Consider the following 22,842-nt stretch of genomic DNA (forward strand, 5'->3'; position numbering starts at 1 on the left):
AGACCAAAGAATAGACGTGACAAATAGAATATGAACAGCAAGACAGCAAAGTCAAATATAGGAGAAAACTAATGGCAAGATGACAAACTCATAAATATAATTACATTAGATAAAGCACATAGAACCTGCATATAAAAAACCACTAGACATAGTCTAATCCAATTAGAAGACAAAGATGGTCAAACTAGATTTAAAAAAATCTATATGATGTTAATGGGAGAGAAACTTAAATGTAAGAACAAAAAAAAAGAAAGTGAAAGGACTGAAGAGGATATATTGTGCAAACCCTAAATAAAATAAAGTTAGTATAGCTATATTAACATTAGATAACATGAACACTCATAAAAGAAGTATTACTAGGAATAAAGAGAAACATTTCATAACCAGGAAAGGATTAGCCCAATGAGAAGGTTTAACAATTCTAAATATGAATGCAATAACAAAGTTTCAAAATATATAAAGCAAGAACTGACAGGGGGACTTCCCTGGTGGCGCAGTAGTTAAGAATCCACCTGCCAGTGCAGGAGACACGGGTTCGAGCTCTAGTCCGGGAAGATCCCACATGCCGCAGAGCAACTAAACCCATGTGCCACAACTACTGAAGCCCTCGTGCCCTAGAGCCCATGCACGGCAACTACTGAGCCTACGTGCTGCAACTACTGAAGCCCACATGCCTAAAGCCCATGCTCCGCAACAAGAGAAGCTACTGCAATGAGTAGCCCATGCACCACAATGAAGAGTAGCCCCCGCTCACCACACCTAGAGAAAGCCCACGTGGAGCAACAAAGACCCAATGCAGACAAAATAAAAAAAAATTGAGTCCATGATATTAAAACTTCCTAAAAAAGAAAACCCTAGGGCCAGACAGATTCGCCGGTGAACTCTACTAATCATGTAAGGTAAAAAGCAATATCTTACATAAGTTCTTACATAAATTCTTCCAGAGAATATAAAAAGGGGGTAACATTTCCTTAGTTGTTTTATAAACATACTCTTGATACCAAAACCAAAATGAATATTAGAACAATGGAAAAATATAGGCCAATAACTCTCATAAACATAACTGCAAAAATTTTTCCACAGAATATTAGCAAACCCAATACAGTTATATGTGAAATAAAAAGACATCATTAAAAAGTGGTGTTTACTTCAGGAACGCAAACAAGGAATATAAAGAAATCCACTAAGAGTCTACAGCAAGTATCATAAATAATGGCAAAATACTGAACACTTTCAACTTGAGCTCAGGAGCAAAACATAGTTATCCAATTACCATTTCTAGTCAGTGCAATATTCTAACCAGTGAGATATGGTGAGGAAAAGAAAAATATAAGGATTGGGAAGGAAGAAATAAAAGGGTCATCATTTGCAATTAATGCTAATGTACACAGAAACTCTAAAATAACCTTAAAAACAATTAGAATTAAAAAGTGAATTTAGTCAGATCACCGAGATAAGAATACACAAAAACATTAAAACTTACAATTATTTTTCTATATATTAGCAGCAAAAACTATGAAAAAGAAAAATTTTAATTACATTAATACTATATCTAATAAATGCCTTATGATAAACCTAACAAATATGTGCAAGACCTCTCTGCATAGAAAACTACAAAATGTTGAGAGAAATTAAAGGTCCAAATAAATAAAGGTTTGGAAGATTCGATATTATTATGATATCAATTCACCCCAAATTAACACAGAGCTTCAATGCAATTACTATAGATATCCCGGAAAGTTTTATGGAAATGGACAAGTTGATTTTCTAAAATTCACATGGAAATACAGAACCCAAAATAGAGGAAAAGCTGGAGGACTTATACTAATACATATCAACACTTACTGTCAAGATGCAGTCATTTAAGACAGGGAGAAAATGGAGCAAGAATAGACAAATAGACCAAACAAAGAGAATAGGGAAAGCAAAACCAGAAACATACTTATCAGTTACCTGACTTACAACAAAAATGAAACTAATTTAGACATGAAAGGAGAATCTTTTCACTAAATGCCTCTAATATTTATTGGATATTGATAAAAATGAATTGTGACCTAACACCTATTTCAACATATACGGAATAAAAACTTTAGAAGAAAAAATAGGATATTATCGTCCAAAGAGACCAAAAACATTAACTATAAAATAAAAGACTGCTATATTGGATTTTATTAATTAAGAAGAGTAAGAAGACAAGGTAGACTGACTTGGAGAAGAAATTCTCAATACATATACTGGAAAGGAATCATATCCAGAAGATACCAAGAACTCCTACGCAAAAAGATAGACAATCCAATTTATAAATGAGCAAAAGATAAAGAGGATATCCAAATAGTCAGCAAGCAAATGAAAGGGAAACAGAAATTAAAACCACAATGAAACTCACAATGAAAACCACAGCAGAAAAGGGTATAATTAAAAACTGAAAAGAGCAAATGCTGATGAGGATGTGGAGGGATTGGAACTCTCAAACATTTCTGGTAGGAGTGTAAATCAGTACAATCACTTTGGAAAACTGTTAGGCAGTAACTACTAAAGTTAAATAAACATAAAACTTATCACCCAGCAATTCCACTCCTACATATATACCTAAGAGAAATGAGTGCACACGTCCACCAACAGACTTGTGCAAGAATGTTCAGGGCAGCTTTATTCAAAATAGCCAAACACTGAAAACAACCAAGAAAAAAATCAACAGAATGGATTAAATAAATTGTGCTCTATTCACAACATAAAATACTACACAGAAATTTTTTTTTTAAATCAACATGGATAAATCTCACAGATAACACTGAGGAAAGAAAAGAGTAATGTATACTTCCAATATATGATACTCAAGAATAGGAAAAACTAGTCTAGGATGAAAAAGGTCAGAGTAATGTTTCCTACTGACTGGGGACACAAGGGAACTTGATTGGGATGCTGAAAATGTTCCATATCTTACTCAGGATAATAGGGTAATTGGTTGTATCTACCTGTAAAAATTATCAGGCTTTACACTAAAAATGTGTATACTTTATGGTAGGTATGCTAAAACTTAATACACGATTTTAAAAAACATATAAAAACATAGGGAGCTCTAAGAAAATTACCTAGCTATTAAATAGTCCACTTTCAATTTTAGCACCTTCTGCAGAATACTGGAGTCTTGGATGAGATACCGAAGAGCTCGTAGCCCTGCCGCCCGCACTTCTTTTGCTTCATTCAATAAAGCTAACCGCAAGCTATATGAAAACAAACAAACAAAAAGTCTTGCTGCATGAGTTTCAAATACACATAAAATTATGATACCAAATCCTTCTTCAGTTGAAATAAGCAAAGCTACTTGTCATTTTACATATATAAAAATCATTCACTGTAAGCCATGGAACTTCACTAACGTTATTTTTTAATTTTTGTCTCCTTGGTATATTCCTACCAATCAAGAAAATGTTAAGAGTTTTGTTCTACCTTCTGTAGTTTATTTTATATAAACAGTGGGAAATTAAATATGCCTTTTTCAAGCTGTATCACATATGCCTCTACAGTCTATCCCCCTCTACCTACTTGTTTCACTTCTCCCAAAGAATCATTGGTTTAAACCAATAAATAAAAATACTTTAAAATGACAGTAGGAAGAAACTACTTATACCAATTTTATTTTATTTTATTTTATTTTATTTTTTATTTATTTATTTTTTTTGCGGTACACGGGCCTCTCACTGTTGTGGCCTCTCCCGTTGCGGAGCACAGGCTCCGGACGCGCAGGCTCAGCAGCCACGGCTCACGGTCCCAGCCGCTCTGCGGCATGTGGGATCTTCCCGGACCAGGGCAAGAACCCGTGTCCCCTGCATCGGCAGGTGGACTCTCAACCACTGCGCCACCAGGGAAGCCCTATACCAATTTTAAACGATGCCAAAACGATGGCTATGAAACTGTAACATTAAGCCTCTCGTGGGCTTGAGCAAATCAAGTTTGCCATAGCACACTGTGTCTTAGGTGAGATCTAGAGATAACTGTACAGGTTCTTCTTGCTCTTGGGAATAATATGAGAACTTTTATTCTGCGATTTAACTTAGAAGTTTAGACTGTAGAAGTCCAGGTACTTTTCGAAAACATTAGCTTTGGTTCTTTATATTTGATAATTACAAAATATCAGTAAGAACAATAGGATAACAGTTAAAAATGCTGGAGATCCTGAATTTTTCTAACATTCAAACAACTGTTTCTATAAAATCAAAACAAGGTGTTATACTCTATTTTTAGTTTAAAATTACTAAAACTGAAATTACTAAAATCCAGAAGGGATGAGGAAGGCAACTGAACTATACTTACCAAATTATGATATCTTCATAGTTAAAACCCAGTTTTTCTTCATTGTGGCCAATATCACAAAGCAGCTGTCAGAAAAACAAAACAAGTATGCATAAACATAAGCATGTATTTTTGCTTATTTACATACATTACCTTTTTAGACTGGAATAAAAAGGTATTTTTCTCTAATAATATTTTGAAAAATATATGATTCTACTGTCTAAATATGACTTATTTCTATCATCTTATCGTTTATTTGACCTGACAGTTCTAGGTTTCTTGCCTTTGTCTGAATTAACCAGCTGTTTTTTATTATTCTTTTTTCCCCCTCCATACTCTTACTGTTTTAAAAACTATTCCTGGGACTTCCCTGGTGATCCAGTGGTAAAGAATCCGCCTTGCAATGCAGGGGACATGGGTTCGATCCCTTGTCAGGGGACTAAGATCCCACATGCCACGGGGCGACTAAGCCTGCGCGCCACAACTACTGAGCTCACGCACCTCAACTAGAGCCCACATGCTGCAAACTACAGAGCCCACGCACCACAACCACAGAAGAGAAAACCCACACGCCACAGCTAGAGAGAAGCCTGCGCGCTGAAACAAAAGATCCCGCAGGCCTCAATGAAGATCCCACATGCTGCAACTAAGACCTGACACAGCCAAAAATAAATAAAATAAATAATAAATCTATGGGAAAAAAACTATATTCTTTTAGTGGTTACCACAGAGATTACAACATGCATTTTTGACTTATTACAGTCTAACAGAAATTACTACTTTACCATGTTCTCAATAATATGAGACCCCAATACTTCAACTCCATTTACTCCTCTCACCTTTCACTTTTTGTTTTTTCTATCTTTTAAGCCCCACAAGACATTATTTTTATTTTTAGTTAATATTTAGTCAATATCAATTTATATTTACTCTCAAATTCACCACTTCCATTACTCTTCACTCCAGTGGTACCTTTATGGGATGTTCTCTCTTCTGCCTAAAGAATCCTCAGTTCATTGTTGTTGATCTGTTTTATTGGTATCTTCATTTGTTTTATAGCCAAGGTTGCTGGCAATGGATTTTCTTGGTTTTTGTTTGTCCAGAAATGATTTTTTCCCACTTATGTTTTTGGAGGACATTTTGCTGGATTTATATAAATTGTTAGGTTTGCTCTTTTCTTAAAACAATTTCAAGATGGCTTCCATTGTTTGTTGACAAGTCTGATATGAGTCTTACTGTTGGCTCCTTTGAAGGTCTTATCCTTTTTGGTCAGACTCCTTTCAAGATTTTTTTATCTTTGATTTCAGCACTCTTGCTGTTCAAGGGTGGTTTTATTTGCATCCCTGCTTAGGGAAAACAGAAATTTCCGAATCTCTAGGTTGATATATTTTATCAGTTTTAGAAAATTCTGTATCTCTTCAAAAGCAGTTTTGCCCAATTCTCTCTCCTCTTTTTCTGGTAATTCAAATGTTCAATCTTTTTGTGTATACCACAAATCTCTAAGTCCTCTTTTCTGTTTTCTCCTTTCTCTTTTTTTTCTGTCCTTCAGCTGGGTATTTCCTATTTATTTATCTTCTGATAAGTCTAATCTTCTATTATACCTACCTAGTGAATTTTTAATTTTACCTATCATGTTTCCATTTAACTTTGTACACATCCAATATCATAATGAAAAAATCTTTTTTCACCTATTTTCTCCACAGTTTCCTCTATTTTCTTGATATATTAACTACATTTTAAATATTTAAAGTGCTTATCATCTAAATGGAATGAATGATGTAGATAATCTCTGAGTTTGTTTTTATTATCTGTTTTTCCATTTGTTCTGGTCATGTAGTCCTGTCTTTTGGTGGAGCCTATAATCTTTGTACATAAAAACTTGCAGAGATTCCTGACTACGTTATCTTTCTCCACAAAGCGTTGAGATTCCTGACTATGTTATCTTTCTCCACAAAGCGTTCATCCTTTTCTTTGTCAGGCCAATAGACAATGGTGAGTCCATATTAGGCTGCTGCCCTGGTAATACTCAGTCTACCTATGGTTTTTCCCCCAGGTTTCAACTGAAAGCTTGTTGTTCAGGGGACCAATCTCAAGAGGATGACATGTCTCATTTTTGTTTTATAAAAACACTAGAAAGTCCACCCTGATTTTCAAAGATTTTCTGCTTAGGATTTTATATTTCCCATCCCAGGATTCAACAAATAAATGTACTGAGGGGAGAATCTCCTTTTACTTGATTTCTCCCATTTGATGGTCTCCATCAAAAGCTCTGTGCTGTTTTTCCCATGTTTCAGCAATAGTACTCCTTGGACTACAGTCTAAATATTTAGCTTCCTGTCCACATTCCACATTAGCCAGTATCCCCCAGGTAAATGTTGCTGGAGAAGTTAGATCATCTCCACAAGATTCTCTCTTCTCTGAAGTCTTGGTTCCTATCCCACTTACAGCCAGAATAGTTGCCTGATGCCTTCAAACAGGCTTTCCTTTTTTTTTTTTATTAAGAATACTGATCTAATACTAGCTATTTGCACCCCACCTGGATGACAACATATCATGTTGATCTAGTGCGAGTTTTGAAAACTGACTTTTATCTAAAAGTTACATAAAGCTTCGCAAGTTATTTATTGGGCCTAACTGAAAAGGATTAAAGAGAAAGTTGATCATTTCATTAACATGAAGGATCAGAAGGGTCTTCAAGTGCTGTTATTACTCTTCCTCAGTATGAAGTTATGAAGTTAAAAACCAACCAAAGTGACCAGCACATCTGCCTCTGTGAAAAGCACAATATTGTAGCAAAAAAACTAATGATATAAACTCACTGTTCTATTGGTAGGATCCTTGTAAAACTTCCTGCCCAATTTCTTCTTCAGAGGCAAAAAAAAAAAAAAAAAAGAAAGATGTTGCAAATAGAACAGGGTAGGGGATAGGAATACAGGAACCCTCAGATACTGTAACATTTTCACAGCAGGGGAAAAGACTATAAAAATGATCACTTTATGTGGCAGGAAACTGCTGTGTAAATAAGTAAATAGGCAAAACAAGTTAAAAAGCTTTCCTTCACAGGCCTTTATCCAAAATGATTATACTGGTATTCTTATAAATTCCTTAAAATTCTGAAATATGATAAACAAAGAAGGTTTAGAGTGTCAAAGAGTATGAAAAAATTTTTATTTGTTTTTATTGTATTGTTATACAATGTTGTAAGTACTTAAATACTGAGAAGGATGAGACTTTTTATACATACGTATATCAATAGAACTAACACACCATTGTAAAACAATTATATTCCAATGAAGATGTTTAAAAAGTAATAATAATGTAAGATTTCCTAAGCTTTGGGACAAGACAGGAAAATTTCTATACCTCTAGAAAACCAATGGCATACCTAAAATTAAAAGTTAAATAACATATTAGTCAAAAATATTTGGAGGGCTTCCCTGGTGGCACAGTGGTTGAGAGTCCGCCTGCCAATGCAGGGGACACGGGTTCTTGCCCCGGTCCGGGAAGATCCCACATGCCGCGGAGCGGCTGGGCCCCGTGAGCCATGGCCGCTGAGCCTGCGCGTCCGGAGCCTGTGCTCCGCAACGGGAGAGGCCACATCAGTGAGAGGCCCACGTACCGCAAAAAAAAAAAAAAAAAAAAAAAAAATTGGAAAAACATAATAGGCAAAAGGTTTAGGCCCTATATTAGTTTGCTAGGGCTGCTGTGACAAATACAGCAAATCTGGTGGCTTGTAACACAGAAATTTATTTTCTCATGATTTTGGATGCTAGAAGTCCAATATCAAGGTGTCTTGACAGAGTTTCTTTATTCTGAGGGCCTCGTTCCTTGGCCTGTAGATGGTTATCATCTCTCTGTGTGTCTTCACATGATCTTTCCTCTATGTGTGTCTGTGTCTTTATCTTTTCTTATCAGTACATCAGTCATATTGGATTAGGGACCACCCATATAATTCCATTTTACCTTAATTACCTCTCTAATGGAATTATCTCCAAATAGAGACACATTCTGAGGTACTGGGATAGAGCTTCAACAAACAAACTTGGGGGCGGGGGGTGGAGGATGGAGCACAATTCAGCTCGTAACACTCCACCCTCACAGCAAAGTAATATGGGCAGGACCTTATAATGTGAAAGTCTAAACAAACTGCAGAAAGATTTATCAGAAGAGGCAAATAAAATGCACAGAGAATTTATTGAAGAAATAAAACTGATAAATAAACATGACATATTTCCTATTTCCTAAAATCTGAATCAAATACATTGGAAAATGCCATTTAAATAAAGCTTACCAAACTGGCAAGAAACTGTTTTTTTAACATGATTATACCAGATAAGAAAATGCACTGTTGATGGAATTATAAACTAAACACATATTGTAAAATAAATTGGAAAAATGCACCAAAATCAGGACCTGCTTTTGGTGATTTATATTAATAACTTAAAATATAAAGTAGGTTCAAGCACAAGATCCTTAAGACATAATTTACAATAATAAGGAACTAGAAACAAAATGTTCATAAAGGAGGAACCTTATGCAGATGTTAATATTACATAATACCGAAACACAAGAAATAACCTGCATAATGTATTGGTGAGTTAGGGAAAATATTCTAAAAGATATACATTTTTAAAAATATATACATTTTTAAAGAAGTCTATACATCAACATTTTAACATCAAAAAATGAAAGTACACTAATAAGGACCTGCTGCATAAAAAAAATTAAAATTCAAAATAAATAAAGAAAGAAAAAAAATTGAAGTATCATAGGTGATTTATTTTCCTTTCTGTGCTTTTCTGTATTTTATAAATGTTCACAATGAATATCTATTACTTACCTAATCTGGGAAGGGTTATACATACAGTACAGTATTCATAAATAGTAACAGAAGTAGCATTTATTGACTATTAATCTTGTCAACCCTAGAAAGTAAGTAATATTTTGGTAAATAAAGACTACTGAGGCTAGAGATGGTAATATGACTTCCAAACACCACAAAGCTATTAAGTGGTAAAGCCAGAAATCAAACCAAACCAGTCTAAGTCCAGAGCCCAATGAAATGTGACTGTACTTTAGTACTAAAATTATCTACATGGGAAAAGAAAAAACAAAAAAAATTTACATGGGGGCAGGGGATGGATTTAAAAATAGAATAACTGAACATTACCATCTTATTTCATTTCTCCAGCCTCAAAAATGGTATGAATCAAGAGTTTGGAGAATCACACTCTGGCTATAAACACATAAAATGAGTAAGTGAATTTATTATTTTTTTCCCAGAACAGCTAACTAAAAACACACATACAAATATTGCCCATTTCAAAGGATTAAAACACACACAAAAAGAACCTTATCACTACACTACTAAAAATTAATTTAGTATTCATTTGAGATTCCCCAGATATTTCAGATTACTAGCACTGTCACTATATGGTACCATATATTAATGAAAAAGAAAAAGAAAAGGGCTCCTTAACATGGTGTTATCACTTAGACCTTGGATGTATTCTAATTCATAAACTTAAAAAAAAAAATTCTAAGCTTCATTTTTCTATTATTAACATATAAGATACTGTGCTTTTAAAATGGGAGAAATGTTTTCTTAAAACAACTCCATTTCTAAAAAGGCAGTGTTTCCTTTCTTCTGCTACAGTTTGTTAATAAAATGAAATGCTTTGAAATGTAGAAGTATAAAAAATCTTACCCTGTCAAGGGTTAGTTTCTCCCCTAAGTATGTACTCGGTTCTCTTTTCCTGAATTTTCTTTTTCACACTTAGATATCCTTGCAGAAAACTACAGATTCAGAGAAACATAATTTCAAAATTACTCCCCTTCTCAAATCACAAAATGTATAACTGTTCACTATTTAACATTTGCTATAATTAGCAGTTTTGTTGAAAAGGTAAAAATTTTTTCAAAGTTATTATTATGATTTCCAAAAAGCACACACAATTTGGAAATTATTTAGAAAGGAGTTTCGTTTTCTGCTACCTAATATAAATGTATTTGAACTGCAAGAAATGTTTCTGAGAAAAATGTCCACTCAGTTGGAAACTGGAAAATCACCAGTAACAACTAAAAAACACTTTGCAATGAAACACAGCATATTAGTCATAATCATCTGCCTATTTTCCAGGGACAGTAAGAGACATTAGGGCTATGCTTTCAATGGTGGCTAAATTGTGCTGTCATATTGTTTACAGAATTATAGAAGGGGGTCTTATTAATCAGTCTTAAATGAAAATATCCCTTTTGAATTAGAATTATCCCAAGTAGAGACTAAATTTTCTATATGTAAGTAATTCACATATATCAGGAATAAGAAATCAGAGAAGGGCTTCCCTGGTGGCGCAGTGCTTGAGAATCTGCCTGCCAATGCAGGGCACACGGGTTCGAGCCCTGGTCTGGGAAGATCACACATGCTGCAGAGCAACTAGGCCCGTGAGCCACAACTACTGAGCCTGCGCGTCTGGAGCCTGTGCTCCGCAACAACAGAGGCCGCGATAGTGAGAGGCCCATGCACCGCGATGAAGCGTGGCCCCCGCTTGCCGCAACTAGAGAAAGTCCTCGCACAGAAATGAAGACCCAACACAGCCAAAAATAAATAAATAAAGATTTAATTTAAAGAAATCAGAGAAGACATTGATAAGATTTTAAATTTTCGATTATCAAAGACACATTATGCTTTCACTTTTAATCACCAGTTCATCTTAAGTTTCAAAATATTAGGAATAAGAATAAATTATTTTAATAAAAAATTTTTGTACTGACTGACTCACTACCTTACTAATCTACTGATTTAAATAAACAAACCCTACAGATCAAACCCTTTAACTCTTTTTTTTTTTAACATCTTTATTGGAGTATAATTGCTTTACAATGGTGTGTTAGTTTCTGCTTTATAACAAAGTGAATCAGCTATACATATACATACATCCCCATATCTACTCCCTCTTGCGTCTCCCTCCCACCCTCCCTTTCCCATGCCTCTAGGTGGTCAGAGAGCACCAAGCTGATCTCCCTGTGCTATGAGGCTGCTTCCCACTAGCTATCTATTTTACATTTGGTAGTGTATATATGCCCATGCCACCCTCTCACTTTGTCCCAGCCTACCCCTCCCCCACCGTGTCCTCAAGTCCATTCTCTAGTAGGTCTCCGTCTTTATTCCCGTCTTGCCCCTAGGTTCTTCATGACCATTTCTGTTTGTTTTTTAGATTCCATATATATGTTAACATACGGTATTTGTTTTTCTCTTTCTGACTTACTTCACTCTATGACAGACTCTAGGTCCATCCACCTCACTACAAATAACTCAATTTCATTTCTTTTTATGGCTCAGTAATATTCCATTGTATATATGTGCCATATCTTCCTTATCCATTCACCTGTTGATGGACACTTAGTTTGCTTCCATGACCTGGCTATTGTAAACAGAGCTGCAATGAACATTGCGGTACATGATTCTTTCTGAATTATTGTTTTCTCAGGGTATATGCCCAGTAGTGGGATTGCTGAGTCATATGGTAGTTCTATTTTTAGTTTTTTAAGGAACCTCCATACTGTTCTCCATAGTGGCTTTATCAATTTACATTCCCACCAACAGTGCAAGAAGATTCCCTTTTCTCCACACCCTCTCCAGCATTTACTGTTTGTAGATTTTTTGATGATGGCCATTCTGACTGGTGTGAGATGATACCTCATTGTAGTTTTGATTTGCATTTCTCTAATGATTAATGATGTTGAACATCCTTTCACGTGTTCATTGGCAATCTGTATATCTTCTTTGGAGAAATGTCTATTTAGGTCTTCTGCCCATTTTTGGATTGGGTTGTTTGTTTTTTTGATATTGAGCTGAAACCCTTTAACTCAACTCTGGGAAAGAGATAGGCAGAAATAGCAAGAAGAACGCTGAATTGGTAAATTTAAACAATGGGAATCTCATCCTGCCTCAACTACTGACTGAATTACTAATTAACCTTCAATCATTAGGTAGCAATTTCTTCAATTCTATCTTATAACAATGCCTGCCCTACCACATAGGTTTGTTAATATTAAGAATAAATTACTGTTGATGCTTAGAAATCATTAAAGACCTTTCAAAATGTGAGAATTAGCATCCTAACAGTCACTTAAAATGCTAAATTATTAGACATCACATATTTCACTGGAGTTCAGTCACTCCCCACCCCATGTGTTTTTATGACTATCAGTCACAATACCTAGCTTAATGTCACTAAATAGGACCAGAGTTCATGTAGAAGTTGTAAGAGAGGGCTACCCTCTCCTTTTATGACTGAAAGCTATAAATATGATGTATCTTAGTCATATGGAAAGTGTTTGAGGATGAAGCTAACCTAAAAGAAAAGAGCTGAGAAATGGAGAGACAGAATGCAATTAACATTTTTTCAACCTCTAGGTCATTCTGCCTGAAATTAAGACCTGACATGTGGTCTTCCTCATCATGAGAGTAAATAACTTCCTTTTATGGATACTTTAGCTCAGCTGAATTAGGTTTGTTACATTTGTTACTTATAAACCAACTTAAGTATTCAATATCATAAGAAGTCCGCAATTATTTTATGAGCGTAACTATTAAATTTAATTTTTTTAATATAAACAAAACAAATACTGTTACATAATATCTTATTTTTAAATGGGGTATGGGGCTTCCCTGGAAGTCCAGTGGTTAAGACTCCGCGCTTCCACTGAAGGGAGCACTGGTTCAGTACCTGGTTGCGGAACTAAGATCCTGCATGCCGCATTGCATGGCCAAAAAATAATATGAATGAATAAATGAATGAGGTAAAGGTTTTGATAACATGTCACTGGTATATTTTGCCTATCAGAATCCATGTGCAACATCAATCTATTTGTTATCATTAATGCACAGAATTTTCTTACAAATATTAAAATAATCAAAGGGGGCTATCAACAATATTATATTCTGACAAAGTTAAAATATAAGTCTAAACCGTCTCTAGGTAATAGAAATGTCTGAGCTGCTTATTAAAATTATTAACTTTAAAAAATATATAATGATCAGTTAAAACTGGGCAGTTAAATGCTATTCCCATGTTACTTTTATGGCTCTGAAGGTTAACTGAACAGTTCTCCTCAATGAGCAACAGAAAGAATAATCCAAACTTCAAAAAATCTTATCACAAATTAGAATTCCACAGCATAGTCTTTTCAGAAGGCAATTTATAAGTAGGTTTTAAAATATAAAGTACAAATGTTCTTGGCTAAATAATTACACTTTTAAAATTCTATTCTACACAAGACAGTACACAAGAGTGTTACGAATGCATTAATTTAAAATGCAAAAAGGAGGGAAAACTTCTATTTTCTAATGACGGAATGATTAAATAAATTACGGTATATGTATTACGCATATGTATGTATACTTTGATGCACATACATATACATACATATGGATGGATATGCACACACACATACATCTATCAATACACATAAGCAGCTACTAAAAAGTAGATCTACATTTATAGAAAATAAAGGACTCTATGATATATTGGAAAGTGGAAAAGACACAAACTACAAATCAATAAACCTCAAGATCTCATTGAAAAAAACCTTTATGTATACATATAATAAATGGTAAATAAACTGAGCATTATATTAGACACTTCGTTTTGTTTAGCTTATTTAATTCTCACAACTCACTGAAATACACCCACACACACACACACACACACACACACACACATTTATAATTATACCAGAGAAGAATAAATACTTTCTAGTGGTTACCTGTGAGAAACGGTATTTTTGTCAGGGTAAGGAGGTGGATGGGAAGGAGATATGAAAGAGGAATTTCACTTTTTACCATATATTGTTTAGTACCATTTAAATTTTTATATTTAACTTATATAATTTTGAAGTTTTTAAAAACAGAACAAAATAAAGATTCCTCTGGAGCTTTTAATATATGAGAAATATAGGAAAAGAGAACATTAAAATGTAAAAGAGCTAAAATATTTTCATTTTTAAAAACAGGTCTTTAGATTATGAGCATGTTGTCAGTTTTAAAAATAGAATACTAAGATTATATTCATCAGCAGCCTGTTATACACATTACTTTATCTAGTGAAATGATGTCAGAAGGCAAGCATGGGTGTGTGACATTCACATGGTTCTAGGATCACAACACTAGCACCCTCTCTTCATACCTTAAAAGGAGGTTTAATTCTGTAGATAAAGGCCACCCTCTACAACATTTTAGCCCCACTGATCTACTAAATTAACTTAATCCTAGTTTATTTTGTTACTTAATAACAAAACAAATGCTAGTACAACAAAAACTCTTATTTAAACTGCAAAATCATCCCAATGTAATACAATACCTTTAATTAAACACTTGATATGTGCCAGGATTTGGGGAAGAGAGGGATATAAGAGTAAAAAATTAAATACTACATATTTCTTGTATTTAATAAACTCAGTTTAATAAGATAGTCACACACAATAAATAATAATAACAAAAGAGCAGATAAAATTTAGTAGACACACATATAACCTATTATAGGAACAGTGAAGGGTGACCAACTAACTCCTGTCTAACCAGTCTCCTGGAATCATAATCCTGTTTCTTATTTTCTTATTCTATAGAGCTATTCTTAGAGATTTCTAAGAATTTATAAATTTTACTCTGTAAATTAACGAACTTACAGATTTTAAAAGAATACCAGCTCTGTAAATATTTATTAGCGTAGCTCGCTAACAAAATGGAATTCAAAGACACATTATATTATGATTAAATTCAATAAGCATTTATTTTGTGCTAGGTGTTTGGAGAAATTTTATAATAAAACCTACAGACCTTTATTTATCACCTAGGGGATGACTCTGTCCCCTAGGAAACATTCGGCAATGCTTTGAGACATTTCTGCTTGTGACAACTAGTGGAGGTGCGCTACTGGTATCTAGTGGGTAGAGGCCAGGGATGCAGCTAAACACACTACAATGAACAAGACAGCTTCTCAAAACAAATAATTATCTGGCCCAATATGTCAATGTTGCTCATGTTGAAAAACCCTGTTACAGTAACAGCTTACCAACCTGCAACTCAAGCTATTAAGCAGACTCACCTTTTTAGAGTCAACAAAAATTCCTGAAAAGTGGCAAAAAATGCAAAAGAAAACAAAAAACAAACCCTAGATTGTAAGGCATTACCTGTTATGGAGTATATATTATGTACCGGCACTGTACTGACACCTTGCTTCTAATTGCAGCAAAATTATCTCTGAGTAAAGAAATCTGCCCAAGACTGCCTTGTTAGGGTCAGACCTGGGCTGTAAGACCCCATTTACTTGATCTGAAGTTCACGCTTTCCTCACTGTATCACCAGGCAGCCAAGTGAGTTTTTATCAACTCTCATGTTCATGGATTTTACTAATTAAACAGCCCCTCACACCCTGACCCAAGGTTTAGTCCCTCATATTGTAGAAAAATTCCAGTATGTTTATCTGATTTTTAAATCCATAAATAATTTAAAACAGCATATAAGAGGGCTGCTACAAGCCCTTTTCAGAGAGAAATATGAAAACTGTAAACAAAGGATATGGCAAAACAAAAAAAAGGGGAGGACCAGAGGGAAGGAGAAACCGGAGAAGAGACTGGGAGAACACAAATCAAGGAGAGACCAAGTGGAGGGAACAACTTAGTGAAATACTATGGGAAAAACTCAGAAAACAAAGAAATGGAGGAGGGAAAAAGGGAGAGAAGGCAACTGACCTTAACCCTAGAGAAACTGGGATCTAGATAGAAATAAATGGAGAATAGACAAGGGAAAAAGAAAGGTGTCCAACAGATTCCTAGAAATAAATGTTTAAACCACTCCCATTCCAAAAAGTTCTGTATGTACAATGTCCATTATGGTTAGTAGCTACTAGCCACACACAGGTGGCTGTGAACATGGAAATATGGCTAGCCTGAATTGAGATGTGCTATAAGCATAACATACACACTTGATTTCAAAGATTTAGCATGAAAAAATATTAAATATCTCATTAATATTTTATACTTACATAAAATGATAATAATGTGGATATACTGGACTAAAGAAAATATATATTAAAATAACTTCACTTTTACTTTTTTTTAGTGTGGCTACTAGAAATTTAAAATTACATATGTGGCTCACATATATGTCTACTGCATAGTGCTACTGTAGATTTTTAAGATGGCTTTAGTACCCATTCTGGTGCCAAAGTGGAATAACAGAAATCATTGCCATTCTTACATTCATTCCCAACTTTCAGAATCCCAGTTGTCAAGAGATTCGGAACTACATATCTAGATGTCAACCTGATTGTGACAGGACCCATGAGTTCAAACAGGACAAAAACCTCTACTAATTGTTTTTAACAGTTAAATCTAGGCAAGTGGTAAGACGTATTATTATTAGGGTTGGGTGAAGAATGATGACATAAAACTGGGAAATTTAATAGAGGGAGTGAAACCAGGAGATGCCATTTGCAACTGTGGAACAACTCTAGGTCTTAAAAACTTGCTATTATCTGACTAGCACACCGAAGAAATGTATTTGAAGACTTTCATTACATTGATAAAAATGAAAATATACACAGGGTTATTTTTTTAAACATCTTTATTGGAGTATAATTGCTTTACAATGGTGTGTTAGCTTCTGCTTTATAACAAAGTGAATCAGTTATACATATACATGTGTTCCCATATCTCTTCCCTCTTGCGTCTCCCTCCCTCCCACCCTCCCTATCCCACCTGTGGTCACAAAGCACCGAGCTGATCTCCCTGTGCTATGCGGCTACTTCCCGCTAGCTATCTATTGTACGTTTGGTAGTGTATATATGTCCATGGCACTCTCTCGCTTTGTCACAGCTTCCCCTTCCCCCTCGCCGTATGCTCAAGTCCACTCTCTAGTAGGTCTGCGTCACAGGGATATTTTTGAAAACCCCTTCACAAGCACTCATTCAGTGTTTTTGAAAGTTGTTTTTAAAAAAATCACTTTGTCATCCCTCATACAAAATAAGTTTCTCATCTGTTATATAAAAATAAAATGCCAGAATATTTCAAAGTTTCACTAAGAAAAAATAAATGCATATCTATGTTTCCCTAACTATGAAAAGAAAAAAAAACTAATCTATTTTGTAAATATTTATCAGACAACACCATACTGAAAAAAACAACTTGGTTACATAGTGACAATATTCTTATCCCCTTCTATTTCTATGAAATAAAATCAAATCCAAGCCACAGTCTAACTACCAGGTAGCAGAGAATTAAACATTTTGGAAGGATTAAAACAGTGCCGCTCAAACTTTAATGTACACCCAAATTCACCTGAGATATTCATTAAAATGTAGATTCTCACTCAGTAGGTCTGGGGGGGGGGTCAAAAACTGTACATATCAAACAAGCTCCAAGGTGACACCAATGCTGCTGGTATATGGATCACACTTTGAGTAGTAAGGGGTTATAACAAACAATTATTCCTACATTTAAAATGTACAACAGGGAACTATACTCAGTATTTTGTAATAGCCTATAAGGGAAAAGAATCTGAAAAAGAATACATATATATGTGTATGCATATATATGTAATCTGAACCACTGTGCTGCACACCTGAAACATGACATTATAAATCAACTCTACTTCAACAAAAATTTAAAAATAAAAAAATAAAATAAAATGTATAACAGTTTATATTTAGTAAACTAAAAAGGGAAAAAAATTTTCCCAAAGAAAGCATTTTGCTCTCTATTTATGGCATCACCTCAAATAACGGCATTTTAGTGTTTCCAAGAGTTGGCTGTCCAGCATTACCAGGCTCAAAAGCACACCAATCCATCTATCAAAGTTGGGAATTCTTGGCTGCTAACAGAGATCAAGTCAATATTTATCTGGGACAAGGGCCCCTACATTTATCTTGAGCTCTAATTGAGATCCAGATAATGGGAATAGAGTATTAGGGAAAGAGAGAGGAAGTTGTAATACTTCTCTGGAAATTATTACACCTATGAAAAGCAACACACACGTACTTATGTACAAACATATTTATCCTATAGTATCACATAAAAATGAATATAAAAAGGCAAAAGAAATACATCATTCTGTGAATAATAGTGGAGATTGAATTATGGACTTCTCAGTGTTTTTTTTACTTTATTCGCTTCTGAACCTACCAAATTTTTTACAACAAGTATATAATGCTTCCCATTATTCAAATATACTTTTAAATTTAAAAACATATGACAAAAATCCATGAGAAGCAGCAGAGGAAAGCACTAATACTGAAGGAATACTCAAGAATTTCTTGTTAATGGTGGTTAAGAAGCATCTAAAAAGTACAATAATGAAAAAAGAATTTAAGATGGTAATACAAAGAATGAAGTTACTTACCTTAGTAAAGTTATTCAGATGGCCTAGCTTTCTCATATTTGATACTCCTTGCAATTTGGCCACATTTTGGAGAATCTCCCTTAAGTTATCAGAAGGTTCTAGAACAGACAAAAGAAATTTAACATAATTTTAAAAGAGTATTTTCTTAACCAAACACACAAACCGTGTAGTATTAAAACTTCGCAACTTTGGCTCTTGGCTTCTTTAAAGTCTTACACTCTCTCTGAAATCTATCTACTTAGGAGACTTCAAAGTCCATGTGGATGACTCACATGTGGATGACTCTACTCCACTTATACCAATGGTGCAACTCTGTGTATCATCACCTGGAATTATTCAACCACTCATTCTTAAATTTCAACCCCAACCCCAAGCACAACTTTCACTTCTGGCCACAATGTACTGACACAATAGTAACAGGCACCAAAAATACTGTCCTATTTGAATCAACCAAAAAACTGAACAAAACATATAAAATGATAGTTCAAGACACTGGACATCAAGAAGTAAAGAAAAATAATCCCTGAGAAATGAGAAATAAACAAGCATGCTCTACAACTGCCCCAGCTTACTGTCTTTAGAGAGTTTCCAGGCCTTGGTGCTGAGAGGAGAAACCCAAACTGTCTGAGTTGAAGAGACAGAGCTCAGAGTCCCAGTAGACCAAAAAGTGTTAGAGAAGAGAGCACTGCACAGAGAGAGAACACTGGACATCTGCAAAGGGATCCCTTATGTAGTCAATATAGCAATGATTGGTGCATGTTTGTGAGGAAATTACCACTCGAAAGAATTAAAGGGATGAGTACCTTGTGTTCACACAGGGCAGAACAAGCAGTGCTTGTTCCTAATGTCCATATTGAAAACCTTCATAGTGCATGGGGCATTGGTTACAGTATTCAGAAAAGTCTTGGCTTAGTGGTGGGGAACAATCAGATATAGACTAAACATTTCTTTGATCCCACCTAACAAATCTCCAAAGCAAGACTTGAAAGAATTAAACTGTTTCCAAGTGACTAAAATGTGTCTCAGACCAAAGCTCAAGAAGTATCATAAGAACAGAAAAAATAGGGAACACCTAATGAAGCAAAATTTACAATGATTAGCATCCAAATATCATCAGACATACAAAGAAGCAAAGTCATACTATGACTCATAGTAAGCAGAAAAATTAATCAACTGAAAATGACCCAAAACTGAACTGTTAGAATCAGCAGAAAAGGACATTAAAACAGTTTTTATAACTGTATTCTATATGTTCAAAAACTTAGGGAGAGGCATGAAAAGTATAAAAAGCACTCAAATTGAATTTCTGGAGATGAAAACTACAATGTCTCAGATGTAAATATACTGGATGGGAATAAAAGCATAACAGCTTTTACAGAAAGTAAGAATTGTGAATTTGAAGACAAAGCAATAAAAACTAACCAAAATGTAACAGAAAGGGAACAAAAAATAAATGAAAAGACTATCAGTGAACTATGGAGCTTCAAGCAGCCTAACACAATTACAATATGTGTAACTGGAGTCCTCAAAGGAAAAAATTAGGCGATAGAAGAATTGAGGAAATAATAGATGAAAACTTTCCAAATTTGATCAAAATAAGCCAATAAATCCAAGAAGCTCAATCAACCCCAAGCACAAGAAACAGGACCAAAACTAGACCAAGGCACATCATAATCAAATTGTTCAAAACCACTCGTAGAGAAAAGTCTTAAAAGCCACCAGATAAAAAACAGAGGAATAAGAAGAATGACAAATTTCTCGTGGAAAACAGGCAAATGAGAAGACAGTGAAGCAACATCTTTAAAATACTGAAAGAGGGACTTCCCTGGTGGTCTAGTGGTTAAGAATCCGCCTTCCAATGCAGGGGACATGCGTTCGATCCCTGGTCCCTGGGTTCCCTGGGGAACTAAGATGCCACAGGGCAACTAAGCCTGCACACTCTAGAGCCCATGCACCATAAGTAGAGAGCCCTGTGCACCACAACTAGATAGAAGACCATGCACCGCAACGAAGAGCCCGCACACCACAACTAGAGAGCCCACAGACTCTACAGCCCGCACACCACAACTACAGGGAAGCCTGAAGCCTGCATGCGATGAAGATCCCACGTGCCGCAACTAAGACTCAACTCAGCAGGTATAAATAAAAAATTTTTTTAAAAAAAGGCTCATCTATATAACAGGGCACTATGCAGTGATTAATGACCTGTGTGAGATTATTTCAAAAAAAAAATACTGAAAGAAAAAAAAAAAGCTTTTAAAATGTAAAAACCATTCTTAGCTCACTTGTTTTACAAAAACAGGCCAAAGCCAGAAATTGCCCTGCGGTTGGTAGTCTGCCAACCCCTGGAATAGAGTGTCAATATTCCTGAAGCTATTTTTCTATTAATATACTCAGCATCCTATTTGCTTTAAACAAAAGCACAATCTAAAGAAGAAAAAAAACCTGTTACATTACGGGTATTTTAGTTTAAGAACCATTATGCCTTCCTTTGAGATATTTAGATGTTAACACAGAACTAAGATGCTATTTGTTTTGAATCAGTCTTTTCCTCAGCAAATGAAACTGGTCACATTGTTCTATAAATTTACCTTGCATCTGCCTACATTCCGCCATTCTATTATACTCAGTGTAAGCCATGACAACCATAAATTGGTTAGTGTCAAACCACTAAGCATATTACATAACCCAGTTATTTCCAATCACTTTGAAATGACTACATACTCAGATCATTCATTTGATTTCTGAGCATTTCCTACAAATTTCGCATATTTTTTTAAACTCCAATGAAATTCTATCTACTTTTAAATGGTTTAGCGTATGACTTTAAAATTAGTGACTCTTTTAGGTTGTCTTAAATATGGAATGAAAACAGCTCACCATTGGGTGGGATCAGAGCTCATTAAAAAAACTGCAAGGGACCATGAATAGATCACTGCTAGTACTCAGTAATATCTTTTTGTTATAAATGGTATCTGTTTGGAGACATTGAGGAAGAAAAATTATGAGTAAGCCAATGATTTTTAAATGATTTAACTATACTTGCGAACTTAATACAATTTTTATAACAACCCTTACAGTAATTCAGAACCTACAGTAGTTTGCAAAACCAGAGTTAAGGATCTTTAAAGCCAGTGTGAAATCCACCTAATGGAAATATATAAGCTAACCATTTTACATCAATTTATCATTAAATTGTCAGGCATCAAACAGTTTCGCTAACGTGAGGACACAGTTACTACTATGCAATGTGATAGGACTCATAGTTAAGATGATTAGTCTGAAGATATATTCTTCACAAAGGCTTGCATATTTCTAATTATTGCCTATTTTCTAAGTACAAACTGATTGCAGACATTTTTGAAAAGCCACAATTTTGTGACAAAAATAAAATCTCGAGTCTGAGTTCACTCGTTCAGAAACATTAATTGAACACCTATATGGTCAGGTACTGTTTTAAGTACTGGGAAAATACATCAATGAGCAAGACAGATCGTTCCTTACTGGAACTTACATACAAATGGAAGAAAACTGATAAACAACAACAACAAAAACCCCTATGCACACAATATGAAAATTGACAGATGGTGAGAAGCCAATATTGGGTCAAATCTTTGCCTGATGAATAATGACATATAATGAACCTAACATACAATGCAGGTGTTGTTGTCAATCCAAATCAAAATGAATCAGCCTTTCTTCTTTGCCCTCTTTACCCCTTTCTCTTTTATATAATTACCAGGAACACCCAACTAGAATTGTAATACGGAAGAATTTCAAAGTTTCTTCATAACATATTTCCTGAAAGACAGAACATGTTTCCTCCCAGAAACTATGTTACTTCCTAGACCAATTCAAAAATAGTACTCAGGGCCATTTTAGACATGAAATACTATGTAATGCTCATGTGCTACAATGTTCCTAAGAGGAACTCTAACTTGAAATATTAGGGTAAAGTTCCCCTGGTAATGAAATAAGAAGTCCCTGGTTTCTTCCTTACATGCTAGATTAGGAGTATACAAACTTTTTAATTAAAAAAGGCCCAGACAGTAAGTATTTTATGCCATAAACTCTCTTCTTCTGTTGTAACCTCAACTCTGTTGTAACCAAGAAAGCAATAGTAGATAATACATAAGTAAATGAATGTG

General features: G+C 34.8%; 1 protein-coding gene across 6 annotated transcripts in view; it reads right to left on the minus strand.

Annotated features, from left to right (window-relative positions):
• Positions 1-22,842, minus strand: part of RICTOR (RPTOR independent companion of MTOR complex 2) — a 127,684-nt gene that overhangs the window by 76,860 nt on the left and 27,982 nt on the right. For 5 of the 6 annotated variants that reach the window (XM_030882067.2, XM_030882064.2, XM_030882065.2 and 2 more), the window contains 3 exons: positions 18,695-18,792; positions 4,315-4,379; positions 3,093-3,224 (listed from right to left, as the gene is read on the minus strand). In XM_030882067.2, the coding sequence (XP_030737927.2) occupies positions 3,093-3,224; positions 4,315-4,379; positions 18,695-18,792 (295 nt within the window). Of the gene's footprint in view, positions 1-3,092; positions 3,225-4,314; positions 4,380-18,694; positions 18,793-21,574; positions 21,670-22,842 lie in introns of all 6 variants that reach the window. The other variant, XM_060295727.1, reaches the window with a different exon arrangement.

This window comes from Globicephala melas, chromosome 3, assembly GCF_963455315.2.
Source record: "Globicephala melas chromosome 3, mGloMel1.2, whole genome shotgun sequence".
In the NCBI taxonomy this organism is placed as follows: Eukaryota; Metazoa; Chordata; class Mammalia; order Artiodactyla; family Delphinidae; genus Globicephala; species Globicephala melas.